Source organism: Pollachius pollachius, assembly GCF_949987615.1.
Source record: "Pollachius pollachius genome assembly, chromosome: 3".
Taxonomy (NCBI): Eukaryota; Metazoa; Chordata; class Actinopteri; order Gadiformes; family Gadidae; genus Pollachius; species Pollachius pollachius.
Genome location: NC_136936.1, coordinates 4,515,422 through 4,534,426, shown reverse-complemented (window position 1 = coordinate 4,534,426; position 19,005 = coordinate 4,515,422). Strand labels below are relative to the sequence as shown.

The 19,005-nt window shown below is 39.8% G+C and overlaps 3 protein-coding genes across 3 annotated transcripts; 2 read left to right on the top strand and 1 right to left on the bottom strand.

Annotated features, from left to right (window-relative positions):
• Window positions 1-778: 778 nt before the first annotated feature.
• LOC307073178 (extracellular calcium-sensing receptor-like) lies at window positions 779-5,509 on the top strand (the record flags this gene model as incomplete). Its single annotated transcript, XM_079732881.1, has 12 exons — window positions 779-828; window positions 1,035-1,116; window positions 1,160-1,280; window positions 1,975-2,125; window positions 2,221-2,515; window positions 2,617-2,703; window positions 2,876-3,145; window positions 3,312-3,518; window positions 3,637-3,915; window positions 4,045-4,272; window positions 4,369-4,492; window positions 4,596-5,509. 12 exons carry the CDS (start codon window positions 779-781, stop codon window positions 5,507-5,509), a joined length of 2,808 nt encoding a protein of 935 aa, XP_079589007.1.
• A 1,898-nt stretch (window positions 5,510-7,407) lies between these two features.
• Window positions 7,408-11,803, top strand: LOC307073177 (extracellular calcium-sensing receptor-like; the record flags this gene model as incomplete). Its single annotated transcript, XM_079732880.1, has 10 exons — window positions 7,408-7,415; window positions 8,299-8,433; window positions 8,528-8,822; window positions 8,991-9,077; window positions 9,234-9,503; window positions 9,622-9,831; window positions 9,934-10,206; window positions 10,355-10,582; window positions 10,676-10,799; window positions 10,890-11,803. The coding sequence occupies 10 exons, from the start codon at window positions 7,408-7,410 to the stop codon at window positions 11,801-11,803; spliced, it is 2,544 nt and encodes an 847-aa protein (XP_079589006.1).
• Window positions 11,804-14,942: 3,139 nt separating this feature from the next.
• LOC307072700 (extracellular calcium-sensing receptor-like) lies at window positions 14,943-18,372 on the bottom strand (the record flags this gene model as incomplete). Its single annotated transcript, XM_079732114.1, has 8 exons — window positions 18,290-18,372; window positions 17,802-18,096; window positions 17,418-17,707; window positions 16,899-17,194; window positions 16,438-16,643; window positions 16,134-16,355; window positions 15,924-16,047; window positions 14,943-15,841 (listed from the first exon to the last, which is right to left on the bottom strand). Exons 1-8 carry the CDS (start codon window positions 18,337-18,339, stop codon window positions 14,943-14,945), a joined length of 2,382 nt encoding a protein of 793 aa, XP_079588240.1. The 5' UTR covers window positions 18,340-18,372.
• Between the last annotated feature and the right edge of the window lie 633 nt (window positions 18,373-19,005).

The following is a 19,005-nucleotide window of genomic DNA, read 5'->3' as shown; positions in this document are numbered from 1 at the left end:
GCATTCTATGACGATTCCTTGATTAGCTCAATTGTAGCCATTTTATATGTATATCAGACATACATCTGTAATGACTAGTTTGACCAACATATTTGTCAAAATAGGGAAGAAATACATTTGTATTTTATTCAACATTTTTCATGATTCTTTCATTTTTTACCATAAAACACTATCCTGTTTTACTTGATGTTTCTTAAGAGAGGTTAGACCCTCAATATCCAACCCCAGGGTTCCATCCACTTCTGGCCCTAACTCTCAGGCATGCATAATGAATAATGTATCCAATACAACCCAGACCTGGACTACATTAAACCAAATGCTGCTAGAACAACGACTTCTTTGGTATCAATTAGTACTCAGGTAGTGAAGCAGAGTACTACCATACGATTAAGAAGTGTTTTTTTCTTTCTGAAAGTAACACCAGCAATTACCCGACCAATGAGAATGTGGTCAAACAAGTGCATTTCGACCAACCAATTGACCAACAGAGCCCAACTTGACAGCCCGTAAAATAAATAATATGCATTATCAGAAAAATTACCTATGTAACGTCTAAGAGCCAGATGATACACGACATTCTCATAATTGGTGTGGATCCAAACTCATAACTACAGCCCTTATCATACAAGAGTGTGAACACTGTTTCTTAAAACTGCTGCAAGCTGTGTGTGAGCTTTAACGTCACCTGGAAAACTACAGGTACCGAGGCACAGGATTAAGAGGTTTGGCTACCGGTTGAAATGCCAGGCAGAAGGTCCAGCAGTTGTAAATGTATCCGATGGCGAAGACCAAAGCACACAAACAGCACATTTCACATGTGTCCATGCTGTAAAGAGATTAATATATGCATGCATTATATTTTACGTCAAGTTTAGATAGACCTTGCTGCAGCAGCGGAAAGAATTTTAGAGATATCTTGTATTTTCATCATACATAGTATTATATAGAGCAGAGCCAACTGAATAACTGCACACCAATATATATTTGCTTTACGAAAATCTAGTTGTAGTGATGAGTTAATTCTGTTTGTCAAGCCATCAACCCTGTCTGCGGCCGCCCATCCGCCTGCGGCTCCATCAATTGGCCCTTGCCAAAGGTCAGGCCGTGGAGAACAAGGTCTGTGAGATGGTGGGTGTCTGGGTTGTTGTCCTTGGTGCAGATTCCTGGCCAGGGGCTGGTGGTGCTGCTGCACCACGACAGACTCTCTCCGCACCGCCCCGTTACCCCAGGCGTTGATGGGGAATGGGGCGGCGTGGGGCAGTACCCCACGCGCTGCAACGGTTGGCTTTCCTGCCGTTGACCTTCCAGGAGGGCCCCGGCGGCCTGTCTGCCATTACCGGAAACCTGAACACTTGAGGGACTATGTGTTGGGTGAAGGGGCTGTTGGAGACGACTCACCACTCAGGTTGGGGCTTTGCAGCGATCACGCGGCAATTGCCAGTGAACCGGGGTGCCGTGAGGACTAATGGGACGGTTCGGGGTATTCAACTGTTAGAAATAAAAACACTTTGTGTTTGATGGAAGGATGTCACCTCTGTGAAAGGTCGGGATGGTTGTACCAACACCTGCACCGAGGAACTTATGTCTGCGGGGTATATTGTGCTTTTTTCCATTGTTCTGTGAAAATAAAGGCAACTCCCGTAGTCGTACGGTGTATGAGGCATGGGAGTCCTAGTACAATAGTAACCCTGGGCTTGCATCTGGTTATTCCCTTGCTGCTCGCTACGTATTCGTAACATAGTCCAGGACCTCCCCCGAAACGTTTGCCAAGCACTGATAGGCATTTACAATCTTAACACATTTGGTAACTGGCAAGGGGGTTGGCATTAGACTATTATAAAGTCAAGAAATAATTTAGATTGCAAAAGCTTAGGTCACATTGAAGGGCTGTCATGAGAGCCCATAAAGAATCACACTTGCTTGTATCTGTATGTTTATTTTTATTGTCTTTCTCTTCCCATATGTCTTCAACAGGTCCCTTTTCTTGTAGATTACGGAAACAATTTAATCTGAATGGAATGCACAAGTCTGGCGACGTTATTCTGGGAGGAATCTTTGAGATAAACTTTTTCACTACATCTTCTGAACATTTTACTTCAGAGCCCAAAGATCCTATCTGCTATGGGTGAGCATGTCAAGGATTGTGATAATCAAGGCTTTTTAACTTACCTGAATATGCTGTTTGTATACAACAGACTTTGTATTAATATTGTTTTTTAGCTTTGATCTTATAGGGTTCAGACAGGCCCAGACCATGGCCTTTGCTGTTGATGAAATCAACGGAAACTCCAAACTGCTTCCTAATATATCATTGGGATACAGTCTATATGATAGCTGTGTCAAACTAGGGATCTCGTTCCGTGCAGCTCTGTCTATGACCAGTGGCAGAGGAGAGCCGTTTCAATTAAATGAGAGCTGTTACGGGAATCCTCCTGTGCTAGGAATCGTGGGAGATACTTCCTCAACCCGTACTATAGCAGTTTCTAGCATAGTAAGCTTGTACAGGCTACCAATGGTAAGTTATCACCTATTTTCCAACAAAGGACAAAGTAAAATAACTGCTAGATAAATTGATTCAGATGCATCATAATTTATATAAAAAAAAATGTTTCACAGGTGAGTTATTATGCCACATGTTCCTGTCTGAGTGACAGGAAACGGTTCCCATCTTTCTTTAGAACTATTCCGAGTGATGCATTTCAGGTAGAGAGCTTTCATTACCACATAAACAATATATGTAACAATGAAACTTTAGCATCATAAATTATCTGCATGCAAATCAAGGCTTTCAAAGTTCAATTAGATATTGAAACATGAAGTAAAATATTCCCCCTTGATGCTCCGCAATCTATAACATATTTATTTATTCAACCAGGTGCGAGCTATGCTCCAAATTCTCAGGCGGTTTAACTGGACTTGGTTTGGACTATTGATCATTGACGAAGACTATGGACGCCATGCTGCCCGTTTATTCCAGTCAGACCTGGCCCAGTCTGGTGGAAGCTGCCTGGCTTATCTAGAGGTTCTGCCCCAGGGAAACGATATGGCTGAGATTCAGAGGATCGTTGGCATAATGAAGAAATCCACATCCCATGTGGTTATTGTTTTTGCACATCCAAGCAACATGCTTAATCTAATGGAAGAGGTTAATTATTTTGCTATAAATAGGAATATGGTGATGTTTTTTTTTTGTATATTTAACAAAGGCTGTTATATAATTACTGATATTCAAAGTGTTCAACACAAGTGCTTTGGTAAATGCATTATTCAAATGAACACTTATGAATATAATTTGTTAATCAAAACCACAGGTGGTAAAGCAGAATGTTACAGGCCTACAGTGGATGGCTAGTGAAGCCTGGATTGAAGACAAAGTACTCCATATTCCCAGCTACAGGCCTTTTTTGGCAGGCACTCTGGGTATTGCCATTCGCCGGGGGGAGATACCAGGACTCAGGGAATTCCTACTGAGAATACGCCCTGACAATGACACACTCAGCAGCCAGGACCATAATTTAGTGCGGATTTCACCTAACCTTTTATGTCTTGTAGGAACATTTTTCAATATACATTTTATCTCAATGCTACTAATGTTTCCTTACGACCCCTTCCTATTTATCAATTCCCCTTCATTAGGTGAAGCAGTTTTGGGAGCACGTATTTCAGTGCAAGTTTGTAATCCCTGGTATGGAGTTTGAAGGGCAGACTCTAGAAAGACTATGTACAGGGAATGAAAGTCTAAGGAATATAGAGACTGAATTCCTGGATCTGTCTAACCTCAGGCCAGAGTATAATGTGTACAAGGCAGTATATGCCCTGGCACATGCCCTACATGACATTCTGCAGTGTGTTCCAGGGAGTGGGCCTTTCCAAGGTCAAAGTTGTGCCAGTTTACAGGGACTAGAGCCATGGCAGGTCGGTTTTCAGTTCAATTTGCTGTGATTGATTATTAGATTTAATGTTGATTTGATGAATCAATAATTCAACCGGTTTTCACTGGTTCATTTTCACTGGTTGTACCGTTTTTTCTGTCCTACCATACAGATTTTATATTACTTGCAAAAAGTCAATTTCACTACAGACTTTGGTGACCAAGTGTCATTTGATGAGAATGGGGATGCTTTACCAATCTATGATGTGATGAACTGGAGGTGGCCCCCAGATGGAAGAGCAGAGGTAAAAAATGTGGGAGAGGTCAAAGAAATGGCCTCAAAAATCGTTCATCTTATCCTTGATGAAGACAAAATCTTTTGGAATTTTGAATCAAAAAAGGTGTGCTTCAAAACTACATATTGCTGGTGACCTGTTTGATTGATATGATGACAATATGAAATATCTTTAAATGTAATCAACTTGTTCCCCCCTTAGCCTCCCAGGTCAGTGTGTAGTGAGAGCTGTCCCCAAGGCAACCGCATGGCCAGGAAGAAAGGTGAACCTGTCTGCTGCTTCGACTGCATCCCTTGTTCAGAAGGAGAAGTTAGCAATGAAACTGGTTTGTTTGAAATAAATATATTCATACAATGCACATCTTTAGTCAAAATAAATGACCAAAGACAATAATTACTTGTTGTACTGAATACATTCCTTTTTTTTAGATTCAACAGAATGTACCAGCTGTCCAGGGAATTTTTGGTCCAACCTCCAACGTAATCACTGCGTCCCCAAAAGTATGGAATTTCTTTCCTATGTGGAACCCCTGGGAATCTCCTTGACCACTGCCTCATTATTTGGAGCACTTTTATGCATTATTGTTTTGGGAATCTTCACACATCATCGGACCACACCAGTGGTTAGGGCCAACAACTCAGAGCTCAGCTTCCTCATTCTGCTGTCACTGAAACTATGCTTCTTGTGCTCCTTGTTTTTCATTGGTCAGCCAAGGCTGTGGACTTGTCAATTGAGGCATGCAGCCTTTGGGATCAGCTTTGTTCTGTGTGTCTCTTGTATCCTGGTGAAGACCATGGTTGTTCTGGCGGTATTCAAGGCCTCCAAACCAGGTGGTGGTGGTAGTCTGAAGTGGTTTGGGGTAATGCAACAGAGAGGGACTGTTGTATTTCTGACTTTAATCCAAGCAGCAGTTTGTACAACATGGCTTGTGTCTTCCTCACCAGCCCCTCATGAAAACAAAGGGTACTACAATGATAGGATAGTGGTTGAGTGTGTAGTGGGGTCCACAGTAGGATTTGGAGTATTACTAGGCTATATTGGCTTACTGGCTGTTCTCAGTTTCTTGCTTGCATTCTTGGCACGAAATCTACCAGATAACTTCAATGAGGCCAAGTTTATCACCTTCAGCACGCTGGTCTTCTGTGCTGTTTGGATAGCCTTTATCCCAGCTTATATCAACTCCCCTGGAAAATATGCAGATGCTGTGGAGGTATTTGCCATTCTAGCTTCTAGTTTTGGCCTGTTACTGGCCTTATTTGGACCAAAGTGTTATATAATTCTCCTTAAGCCTGAGAAAAACACAAAAAAAGCTTTAATGGGACGAGGCACACCAAGATCATAGAAACAGTGCAATTAATAGGCGTCCTTGTTGTTTTTTAATTAATTGATTTAGTCAATCATCAGTTTGTCAATCATTTATTCATGAACTGCATTTTATGATTAGTTAATTTAAGACCTTTGCCATTAAGTGTGTAATTCAGTTATACATCTATAATGCTTAGTTTGAATAACATATATTAAAACAGAATGAATCTTGCATTCAATATTATGACAACACTTTATTTTTTACCAAACTGTGCCAGCCTAATTTGACTTATTTTTCTTTAGAGACCGGTTTGAGCTCCAGTATACAACCCCCGACTTCCATCCACTTCTTGCTTCCAGTCCAATGCATATACATTTAGAACACAATGCATTCAATGAAAATGTAAAACATACATGGGCTCATATTATATCTTAAACAGCCAAAGATATGTGTATTGATGTTATTTGTCCAGTTACGGTTAAATATCAAGAATTTCAAAAATGAAAATGAAAACGGTGAATGGTGTGCATGAATGAATAGACGCAAGGAACCTTTACTTCTGAATGGATGCGTTTTCTAAAATAAACAGAAAATATTTTCATCTATAATAATATAAAATACTTATGTACATTTAAAAGTCAAAAGCTAATTAATTCATAAACAAAATAAGGGGCGTTTTTTTCTGGCCCTATCAAATTGATAAAATATTTAAAAACAGATGTTCAGATATTGATTTAAAAACAAGAGGCCAATATGGAAAAGATCTCAACAGCTACCGGGAACTTCTGAAGAGCAACTAACTGATTAACGGCATTACAAGCAGTTTGAAAATCTGAGTTTTCCTGTGCTTTAGTGACATCACATGTGGGAGGGTCCACCGAGATGTATGCTGGATAAATCAGTCTACGAGCCCACCCACTTGACACCTGGTGGCATAATACCACCCCTTTAATGTATAGAGAAAGCGGGATTCAGAATCAAAGATAAAATACATATCAGAAGATAAACAAATGTAAAAGATACTACAGTAATTTTCTGATGTGCAGGCCCAAACCATTACATACAATTATAACATGGCAGTGTAGCGCTGAAGCATTAACAAAACAATAATATAACTTTGAGGATAACAATAACTGCTATATTATAGGGCCCCTATTTAACCACTAGGTCTGATGTGGATTTGCCATTACAAGCCTGGTGAAAAGAACGACTCTCTAAGGGCATCTCATGTGTGAGTGTTGGATAGAAGCGCCTACAAGCCTATTGAGGGGAAAGTTCCCACTGGTGCACTGATCAATTCATCATAAGTTGGGACATGGCTGGTTATTGCTAATCAACATCACAATTAGTTAAATATCTGCAAATGTATACTGAATTAATATTTTGTTAATGATTAGTTCATCACAAAAGGTGTATAACTGACTTATGATTGTACATTACTATAGAGTATTTTCAATGAACAGTTATTTATTCATTAAGATGATAAATTATAGCATTCAAGTTAAATAGGGTTTAGGATTAAAGATTATAAAGGGTTTGGCTTTTGTAGAAACATGATAGGCTCCTTATAAGAGCTCACTGTGTGATATAAAGGGATCATTCTAAGGCAATGAAAACACAACAATTCTTATTCAAATGGGATTAAACACTAATTAAATCCGGCATATTATATTCCCTTTCAGCCAAGTCCGTTCTGCTAGATGACACTAAATTCTACACACTGCACTTTAAAGAAAATAAATAATCAGAATCAAGCAAAACTAAAGCTTTGAAGTCATTCATAATCTCCTTTGCTGTGAAGATACGTGGGTGTACATGGAGTATGTCTGATTTCATTACTTGCAAAGCAAATCAGACCCTAATAGTTGAAATAGTGGATACTTATGGTTCCTCCTGTATCTCTTACGTTCAGATAAGGAAGGCTGGGATATAGTATGACAGGGTAGGTTAGACTAGGGCAGGGTTGTGTAGGCTAGTCTAACTGTATAGCAGGAGAGACTTTGGCAGGGTGTGAAGTATGCTAATCTAGCATAGGAGAGGCAAGCAACACTCAGGTACCCTTTGTCACAAATCTTGTGATGAGAGACCCCTGTGTGATTCTCCATCCTACCTCAATCGGCTAATGTGTGCTGCGCCTAAACTTTATGAAGATCGTGATTTGACAGATGTGAGATATGAGCTGTTCGCCTCTGACTGAATTGTATATAAAAATGAAAGTCCTGTTGTGTAAGCTTGGCCTTAATCACAAAACCTTGTTTCATTTGTTTAATGGTTTTTCGGATGGTGTGCTGTAGGATTAGGATGGGACACAACAACACAGAGCTAAAATAAAAGATCATAGTCAAATTAATAAAAGCACAGCATTTTACATAAAGTATGTGTTTCTACCATCTAGTGGTAGTGACAAGTTAAAATGTCTGTGCCCATTAATTATATACAAATCAAAAAACAGTTGCTATTATTTTGAATAACAAGAGGGATTCCACCGAGAATGTCCATTTCTAAAGTAACATTGGAGGTTAAACAAATTGCCTACATTAAATATCCTTTATTATAACATTAATTCAGTCCAGCTCCTCCCCCAAAGTTTTGTCCAGTCTCGATAGGCATTTATAATCTTGAACAGTGACGTGAATGTCAAAGGGGATGGCATTAGACTGTTTATAAAGTTAAGTGTTTGATAAATAATTTACTTTGCAAAAGGTGGGGTCAGATTGGAGGGCAGTCATGAGAGCTCATAAAGAATCACAGTTGCTCATATGTGTTTGTTCATTTTTGTTCTCTTTCTCTTCCCATACGTCTTCAACCACTTCACTATTTTGTAGACTACAGAGACAATTTAATCTGAATGGAATGCACAAATTTGGGGATGTTATTCTGGGAGGGATCTTTGAGATCAACTTTTTCTCTGCATTTTCTGAACGGTTTACTTCAGAGCCAAACGATCCCATCTGCTATGGGTAAGCATGTCTAGAATCGTGCTGATAAAGGGTATTTAACTTTTCATAAATGTTCTTTATATACAACAGATTTCAGATTATTATTGTATTTTAGCTTTGATCTTGTAGGTTTCCGACAGGCCCAGACCATGGCCTTTGCTGTTGATGAAATAAATAGAAACTCCAAACTGCTACCTAATATATCATTGGGATACAGTCTTTATGATAGCTGCGGCAAACTAGGGATCTCATTCCGTGCAGCTCTTTCTATGACCAGTGGGAGAGGAGAGCCGTTTAACTTAAATGAGAGCTGTAACGGGAATCCTCCTGTGCTAGGAATTGTGGGAGATTCTTCCTCAACACGTACTATTGCTGTTTCTAGCATGGTAAGCTTGTACAGGGTACCAATGGTAAGTTGTCACCTCATTTGTTCAATTAAGAAAGGGCTCTGGTTTATTAGTTGCCATTCATATTAAAATTACTAATTGAAAATAAACAATTTAAAGGACAAGGCTAAATCATTTCTAAATAATTGACTCAGATGGATCATAACAATGATTTATCCTTTCGTCTGACAGGTCAGTTATTTTGCCACATGTTCCTGTCTGAGTGACAGGAGCCGGTTCCCATCTTTCTTTAGAACTATTCCAAGTGATGCATTTCAGGTAGAACTTTCATTAGTACAAAAACAATATTTGAAACGATGAAGTCTGGCAACAAAAATTATCTGCATGCAACTCAATACTTGGAATTTGAATTAGATATCAAAAAATAGAGGAAAAAATTTCACAAGTTAAACAAAAAAACTGTCATTCAACCAGGTGCGAGCAATGCTCCAAATTCTCAGGCAGTTTAACTGGACTTGGTTTGGCTTATTGATCAGTGATGAAGACTATGGTCGCCACGCCGCCCGATCCTTCCAGTCTGACCTGGCCCAGTCTGGTGGAGGCTGTCTGGCTTATCTAGAGGTTCTGCCGTGGGTGAACGATGTGGCTGAACTGCAGAGGATTGTTAGCATTATGAAGAAATCCACCTCCCGTGTGGTTATTGTTTTTGCACATCAAAGCAACATGCTTAATCTCATGGAAGAGGTTGGTTATTTTGTTGAGAATTCTTTGCATTTATATTAAGTGAAGATCCAAGTGAAAAACTATTTAAGTAAAGACATTACTTAAATTAAATTGATATTGTGTACAATTCAAACTACAGGTAGTAAAGCAGAATGTAACAGGCCTACAGTGGATGGCCAGTGAGGCCTGGACTGCAGCCAAAGTACTCCATATTCCCAGCTACATGCCTTTTCTTGCAGGCACTCTAGGTATTGCCATTCGCCGGGGGGAGATACCAGGACTCAGGGAATTCCTACTGAGAATACGCCCTGACAACGACACACTCAGCAGCCAGGACAACAACAACTTAGTGCGGGTTTCAGTTAGAAACACATTTCAAAATATATATGTGATTGCAATGCTACCTATATTTCTTATGTATCATCCTTTTCTATGAATCCCTGTTCATTAGGTGAAGCTATTTTGGGAGCACATATTCCAGTGTCAATTTGATTCCCCTGGAATAGAGGTGGAAGAGAAAGAACGACTATGTACAGCGAATGAGGTTCTAAGGAATATAGAGACTGAATTCCTGGATCTGTCTAACCTCAGGCCAGAGTATAATGTCTACAAGGCAGTATATGCCCTGGCACATGCCCTACATGACATTCTGCAGTGTGTTCCAGGGAGTGGGCCTTTCAAAGGTCAAAGCTGTGCCAGTTTACAGGGACTAGAGCCATGGCAGGTCAGGTTCTATTTAAATTTAATTGTATTACTTTATTCTGCTTTGATTTATTTGTAAATTTAATGTAGATCTCAAAAGTCAATAGTTCAACCTTTTCTCTTTAAATCTTTTCACTTTGACACCGTTTTTTTGGTCTCCTACAATACAGATCATATATTACTTGCAAAAGGTCAATTTCACAACAGAGTTTGGTGACCAAGTGTCATTTGATGAGAATGGAGATGCATTGCCAATCTATGATGTGATGAACTGGAGGTGGCTCCCGGATGGAAGAACTGAGGTTAAAAATGTGGGAGAGGTCAAAGAATTGGCTTCAAAAATAGTTGATCTCATCCTTGATGAAGATAAAATCTTTTGGAATTTTGAGTCCAAAAAGGTCTTCTTACAAGCTAGTTAATGTCAGTGACAATCATTTCATTTATTGTAAAAGGAAATATTTTTTAACTAAAAAAACTTGTTCCCCCCTTAGCCTCCCAAGTCAGTGTGTAGTGAGAGCTGTACCCCTGGCACCCGCATGGCCAGGAAGAAGGGTGAACCTGTCTGCTGCTTCGACTGCATCCCTTGCTCAGCAGGAAAAGTTAGCAATGAAACTGGTTTGTTTGCAATAAATATATTTATACCTAGCACATCTGCTGTCAAAAGCAATAAACCCCAACTTATTATTACTTCATGTTGTTCATTAGATTCAACCGAATGTACCAACTGTCCGAAAGATTTCTGGTCCAACCTCGGGAAGGATCACTGTGTACCCAAACGCATGGAATTTCTTTCCTACGTGGAAACCCTTGGAATCTCCTTGACCACTGCCTCATTATTTGGAGCACTTTTATGCACCATTGTTTTGGGAATCTTCACTCATCATCGGACCACGCCAGTGGTCAGGGCTAACAATTCAGAGCTTAGCTTCCTCATTCTGCTGTCACTCAAACTATGCTTCTTGTGCTCATTACTTTTCATTGGTCAGCCAAGGCTGTGGACTTGTCAGTTGAGGCATGCAGCATTTGGCATCAGCTTTGTGCTTTGTGTCTCGTGTATCCTGGTGAAGACCATGGTAGTTCTTGCGGTATTCAAGGCCTCCAAACCAGGTGGTGGCGGTAGTCTGAAGTGGTTTGGGGCAATGCAACAGAGAGTGACTGTTGTATTTCTGACTTTAATACAAGCAGCAATTTGTACAACATGGCTTGTATCTTCCTCACCAACTCCTCACGACAACACAGAATATTACAATGACAGGATAGTAGTTGAGTGTGTAGTGGGGTCCACAGTAGGATTTGGAGTATTACTAGGCTATATTGGGTTATTGGCTATTCTCAGCTTCCTACTTGCATTCTTGGCACGGAATCTACCAGATAACTTCAATGAGGCTAAGTATATCACCTTCAGCATGTTAGTCTTTTGTGCTGTTTGGATAGCCTTTATCCCAGCATATATCAACTCCCCTGGTAAATATGCAGATGCTGTAGAGGTATTTGCCATTTTAGCTTCTAGTTTCGGGCTGTTACTGGCACTATTTGCACCAAAGTGTTATATCATTTTATTTAAGCCTGAGGAAAACACAAAAAAAGCTTTAATGGGACGAGGCACACCAAAATCGTAGAAACAGTGCAATTAATAGTTGTCATAAAAAATCATAAAAAAACCTTTTTATCATAAAAAAGTGCAATGATTGAGTTAAATGTTTATGGATTAAGTCAGTTTATTGAAAATGCTAATTCCATTTTGTATGCATTTGTCATGATCATTTTTTACCTGCAGTCTATGGTAACTATAAATATATAGCCATTGTAAATTGAATAAAGCTATATACATGTAATCATTCTTTTAATTTTCATATCGGTTAAACGAGAAATAAATGTTGTATTCAACATTGTGATGCCACCTTCTTTATTTGACCAAACTATGCAAGCCTTAATTTTCTCTCAACACTCAAACTAAATGTTGGTTGTATATCATCTTTCAAACAACTATGCAGCCCAAAGTGCTTCACAGAGAAGGTCTATAACAAAACTACAAAACAGAGGTAAACGACTGCAACAATAATATTAAAAAATAAATACATTTCAATAAAATGTAAAAACACAGATGATAAAAAACTATTAAACCAATGAATAAGAGGTATAAGACAGGCTAAAAAAAAGTCTTAAAGGTCCCATGACATCCCATCAGGTGTGGTGTGATTAGCCGTTACAAGCTGTTTTGAAAATCTGTCTCTTATGACATCACAGGTGGGCGTGTCCACCTAGATGTGTGTTGGATGGTGGCATGTCATGGGACCTTTAACTTTTCTTTGAAAAATGTCCACAGAGGTGTTTATCTCCATAAAGGGCTGACGACTGAAGGTGCACGGTCTGTGCACGGACTCTCTGGGCTTTTGCTCAAAATATTATGATCTCCTCTTGGTCTTGTCTTCATTCAACTGTAGGATGTTGTTTGACATTGATACATTAATGCAATATAAACATTGCACTAACAAATTAATGGGGTCAAAATTCAATAAATCTCATTTTCTAAAAGGAAAATCTTACCTAAGGAACTACAGATGATAATAAGAGATGAATTTAACTTCAGAAGGGTCAGTAAAAAGTGTCTAATCATAGCCGTTTTTAAGTCGTTAGTTAAGGCACCTGTGAACAAACAGTTGTTTACAATAATTAAGCATTCCTCTGAAAGGCATCAAGAAACTTGCTATACATAAAAATGAGTTTGGGGTCAAGTGAGCACGTAGGTTTTAATTCAGATAACGCCGTTCTAATCACCTATGTATTAACCAGTTTTAACTGATAATTCTTTAGAGACTCTCATCGGTTCTCATTCTCCTTGACTTGTCTGCAGCATTTGACACTGTGAACCACCAGATCCTCCTCGCCACTCTCGCCGAGCTTGGCATAGCTGAATCTGCCCTATCCTGGTTCACGTCCTACCTGATGAATTGCACTTATCAGGTAACATGGAATGGCTCCTTGTCCAAACCTTGCACGCTTGATACAGGTGTCCCTCAAGGCTCTGTACTGGGGCCTCTTCTGTTCTCCCTCTACACCAGATCTCTGGGCTCTGTAATTACATCCCACGGCTTTTCCTATCACTGCTATGCTGACGACACTCAGCTATTTCTCTCCTTTCCCTCATCTGACAAAGCCCTGATTGCAACACGCATATCTGAATGTCTGGCAGAAGTCAGCACCTGGACAACTGCCCATCACCTGAGGCTTAACCTCAACAAAACTGAGCTTCTCCTAATACAAGGGAAAGATTGCCCACACATGGACCTACTGGTCACTGTTGAGAACATCACTGTATCTCCTTCTCCAACTGCCAAAAACCTTGGTGTAGTGTTGGACAATCAGTTATGCTGCACCGCAAACATCACTGCGGTGGCCCGATCCTGCAGATTTGCACTTTACAACATCCGCAGGATCCGGCCCTTCCTCACAAGGGAAGCAGCTCAGCTTCTAGTCCAATCACTGGTCATCTCCCGCCTCGACTACTGCAACTCGCTCCTGGCTGGACTCCCTGCCTCTGCGATTAAACCCTTGCAGCGCATCCAGAATGCGGCAGCGCGCCTCGTGTTCAACCTACCAAAGTTCTCACATGTAACCCCCCTCTTCCGAGACCTCCACTGGCTCCCTGTAATAGCTCGCATCAGATTCAAGATGATGGTACTGGCATACAAGGCAGTCGATGGAACTGCCCCTGCCTACCTCCAAGCATTAGTAAAGCCACACACCCCAGCTCGATCCCTCCGCTCAACTACCTCAGCTGGACGTCTGGTACCGCCATCGCTAAGAGCAAGCAAAGGTCGATCAGCAAAGTCACAACTTTTCTCTGTTTTGGGACCTCAGTGGTGGAACGAGCTCCCTACCGATGTCAGGACCGCAGAGTCGCTCACCAGCTTCTGCAAAAGACTCAAAACTCACCTGTTCAGAGTTCATCTCGACTCTGCATAGAAACCAATGCACAGCCACCATTGAATGTTATACGTCCTGGCACTTGTACATTGCCCTTATTCAAGGTACTTAATTGTGTAGCATCTACAGTAGCTGCTATCGCTGCTTTACACGGGGAATGGGTTAGCCTAGCGATTGTAATACTTGCACTTGGTTCTATGAACGTCTTTACTGTACCGACAGCGATATATTGTTTCACTTCTTATGACAAATGTACTTATTGTAACAAATGCACTTATTGTAAGTCGCTTTGGATAAAAGCGTCTGCTAAATGCCCTAAATGTAAATTTAAATGTAATGAGACTCATCAGAGCCCCAATATCCTAGCCCCAGGGTTACATTCACTTCTTACCTTCAATCGCATGGATGTAAATAGAACACAATACATGCAATGCACTGAACTTGTAACACACAAATGGACCCTTAATCAGTAAGATGAAATAGCCAAAGAAATGTCTGTTATTTGGCCAGTTAAGGTAAAATGACCAAAAAAAAGCATATTGGAATGCTTTTTATACCAACAAATAACTTGCAATGAGGTTTAAGTGGTGGTGCAAGAATGAAACAAATTGAACCTTTCTTTGAATAGATGTATATTTTTTAATGAAACTACAAATAGTTGTGTTGCATTAATAAGGCATTTTAATGTGACAAACTAAACAACTGAGGACATAAGTCTGCCTATGTAACGCAATAAAAAGGAGTATTTTATTTTATTATATCCTTATTATCGATCCTCACTACATTTTAATTAAAAAGCTCATTAATGAAATGACAAAAAAGCATCTTGAGTTATTTTTTACCCATTAAATTTTTCTTGGTGTTTTTCTCTGGCCGAAACAAAATTATGAAACATTTAGGAACAAATATACAGATAATCAATCCAAAACTAGAGGCCAATATGGCAAAAATCTCAACAGCTACAGTGAACTTCCCAGGGGAACTGATGTAAGCTGGGATAAAAGTAGTCCAAACAGCACAGAATATAAGCATACTAAATGTGATTAGCTTAGCTTCATTAAAATTGTCAGGTAGTTTTCGGGCTAGAACAGCTAACACAAAACAAAATACAGCAAGGAGCCCGACGTACCCAAGCACAGCCCAGAAACCTAATGCTGAGCCTAATGCACATTCTAGAATGATTTTCTCCTTGTAGGTAGTCAGGTTTCTCATAGAGAAGGGAGGCTTCAAAACCAACCAAATAGTGCAGATCAAAACTTGAACAAATGTAAAAGATACTACAGTCATTCTCTGCTGTGTAGGACCAAACCATTTTGCTACATTGCTTCCTGGTTGTGTAGCTTTAAATGCCATTAACACCACTATAGTCTTGCCCAGAACACAAGAGATACAGAGCACAAAGGTGATCCCAAAAGCTGTGTGGCGAAGCATACAGGACCAGTCTGAAGGTGGACCAATGAAAGTCAGAGAACACAGGAAACATAAAGTCAAGGAGAAGAGCAGCAGGAAGCTAAGCTCAGAGTTGTTGGCCCTAACAATAGCAGAGGCTCTGTGCTGGAAGAACACTATGGCTGTAACAATGGTTAAACAGGCTCCTACAACTGAGCATACTGCCAAAATAATTCCCAGAACCTCATGCATAGAGAGAAACTCAACAGGCTTTGGAAGACATAATTTTTTCCCTTCGTTTGGCCAGAACTCTTTGGGACAAGGGAAACAATCTGAAGAATCTGGAAAGAATAGCACAAAATATTGAATCAGGCGAGGTTTTTGGCAGTTTTTCAGCATCATCGTGAATAAAATCTTTGATACCTGAAGTATTGCTAATCTCTCCTTCAGCACATGGTACACAATCATAGCAGCAATCCGGCTTTCCCTTCTGGAGAACCTTACGCGTTCCTGGTGGACAGCTGTCACTGCATACGGACACAGGCACCTGATAACATAAACATATCGTTTTTTATGCAGCAAGAAGACAATAAATCTAATTAAATTAATTCAAGCATAAATAATTATTCCTGCCTGTGCACCACCATCTGTCCATCTTATGTTCTTTATCATATTGAACTTCTGGCCAATAGGGAGAGAGTCATCGTAGTGTCCCACTTTTACAAACTCCAGACCCCCATTCTCATTTTTCTGCCAGTTAATCAGTTCATAAAAGGCCACAGGGTCACCATTGGCATCAAATGAGACATGGTAACCATGTCGAGAGAAATTAACACTTTTCAACTGATCGAAAACCTGTATATAGTGAAAAAAATGGTCAATATCTGTATCAATATAGCAAACAACATTGTTTTATTTTTTATATATATTCAATGACCTGCAGTGGCTCAATCTTCAAGAATGGATCACATTGTACTGTGGAGTTTATCTTGTTACACACAATATTGTGTAAAGCGTGTGCTATTGCGTAAACAGCTTTGTACACCATGTTTGTGATTCTGAGCTGAGAGGTGTCAGTGTATGGGCTTTGGAGCTTCTGTATATCTTCAGTTCCATCACACACTCTATCCGCTGAGCCAGCCTCTACAAACCGAGACATGGTTTGATGTGACAAAAAATATGTTAAGGTTTTCATGGTATAGAGCAAGTGTGATTCCAATAACAAAATAACGCAATTTTATGACAACTGAAAGCCTATTTAAACAAGCTTGTCCCCTATAATCTTTTCTTTTTTAAGTAGATACAATTTCCCAAAAGCTTTTGTCTTTATATTCAGTTTCAAGAAAAAAAGTATCACGTCTTATTGTTTAATGGTATGACGAATGAATATAATCTCACTTTTTTCTAGCTGGCAGCTGAATGCACCCTCCCACAATTCAGTAAGCAGCTTGGACGCAGCTACTTTGGCATTGGAAAGATCTAATAGGTATTCTCGAAATCCAGGTATAACAGATTGTGGAATACCAAATCCAATTGCCCCAGCACAAAAGTCAAACTTCAGAAATTCAGGAGCAGTTCCCCATGATTCACTGCCTATCCATTGTCTGGGAGGAAAGGGCTTGCGGGCTAACTCCTCCAACAGAATCTTCATATCTCCTGATGCTGTGAATGCCACGACAATCATAGCTGTAGACCTTAGAAAATATGGCATGAAATTACTTTAAGGTCATAGCAAAAAAGAGAAACATGGAATGTTTACAGAAAACAAATATGAACAATTCATAAATCTCAAAAAATATATATAAAATATAATAATTATAATTTAATTGAAAATGTCAACATTTAAAATTATATTTTTGTCTACTTCATTTACGTTGATGTTGTTATGATTATAATATGAATAATTAACCAATAAACCTGCGGATAACGTCAGCAACTTGTTGAATCTTGTTCTGTGGATCAGTACGATAGAAAGATTCAGAGTATTCCACACATATACCCTCTTCGTACGCTGCTCGTAGAAAGGACGCCATCCCATTGTTGCCATAGTCTGATCTAGACCGGACAGCGCCAATCCAAGTCCAACCAAAATGTTTCACGAGTTTGGCAAGAGCCTCTGCCTGGAACTGGTCACTGGGGATGGTTCTAAAAAATGTTGGGAATTGCCTCTTGTCAGACAAACATGCACATGTAGCAAAGTGGCTCACCTGAAGGAGTAAAAAACATAACAATGCTTTTTAAGAAAAACACGCCACACAAGTTACTAGTTATATATAACAATTCTGCATTGTTAGGAATTACTTGTGGAATGTCAAAGGGCCCGATGATTCGCGAAATGCTCATAGTTGGTGTGGATCCAGACTCACCAACTACAGCCGTTACCCTACCAGATCGTGAACACTCTTTGTTTGAGTCATACAACTGCTGCAAGCCGTTTGCGAGCTGAAATGCCACCTGGACAGCTACGGATACCGAGGCACAGGAGTCATGGATTTGGTAACCGAGTGTAATGCCCGGCAGAAGCTCCGAGCTGTTGTTAATTTCTTCGATGGCGAAGACCATAGCACGCGCAAAGCGCAATTCACGCGTGTCCATGCTGCAAAGAGATGGGCACATACATTCACTACATTTAGCTGCTAAACGTTTAAATCAATGTTAATGCAGCTGCAGATTTTCTTTACTGATCTGATAACACATTATATATTTTTTGATAATATTTATATAATAAAAATGTGTGTTCCACAACAAATCCATTTTTTCCTGTGCACAATTTTTCCCCTCTAACTCACCTGCCTGTACATTCTAGAGGCTCTGGTAGGCTGGTGTAGTTATGATTCATTGTTTTGATGTAGTTATGTATCGAAAAAACACCCCCAATAAGGTAGTCCCCTTCCAGTGTGAATGCAGTGGGCCGAGGATTGCCTCGAAGCATACATTTAACAGAATTAGTAGCATTCCCTGCATCAGATAAATCACCAATCCCAACCTTACCACCGTTCTCAGGGCCCGTAGGGCCAGGTCTCTGTAGAAGGCCATTTGCAGACTCTTGCAAAGCAATAGAAAGATAGAGCACAACCAATCCCAGAGAAAGGGTTGGCCCAAACATAACAACTAAAGAACATTTCATCCTTATCAACGTAGGGCTACGTGATACGAATGACTCGGCTCCTTCATTACAACAGTTTATATAGACTCTCCAATAGCTGCTGACTCTTTGTTACAGTATACGTCATTTACTGCTTCAGTACATTATGTTTCTGGAACCAATCAAAAAGCAGATGAAGCAAAATAACAATTATAATAACTATGAATATAACTTACATAGCTGACGCTTTTACAAAGACTAACAATATGCACAATATGCATATTCAACCATGAAGCAACACATTATCCTATAACGCTTATCAATATAACGCAACCTCCAATATAACGCAGTACTTGATGGAACCCATTTTTTGAGGCGAGACATCATTTGAAATGTTTCCCTGTGCAATCTAGTTGATTA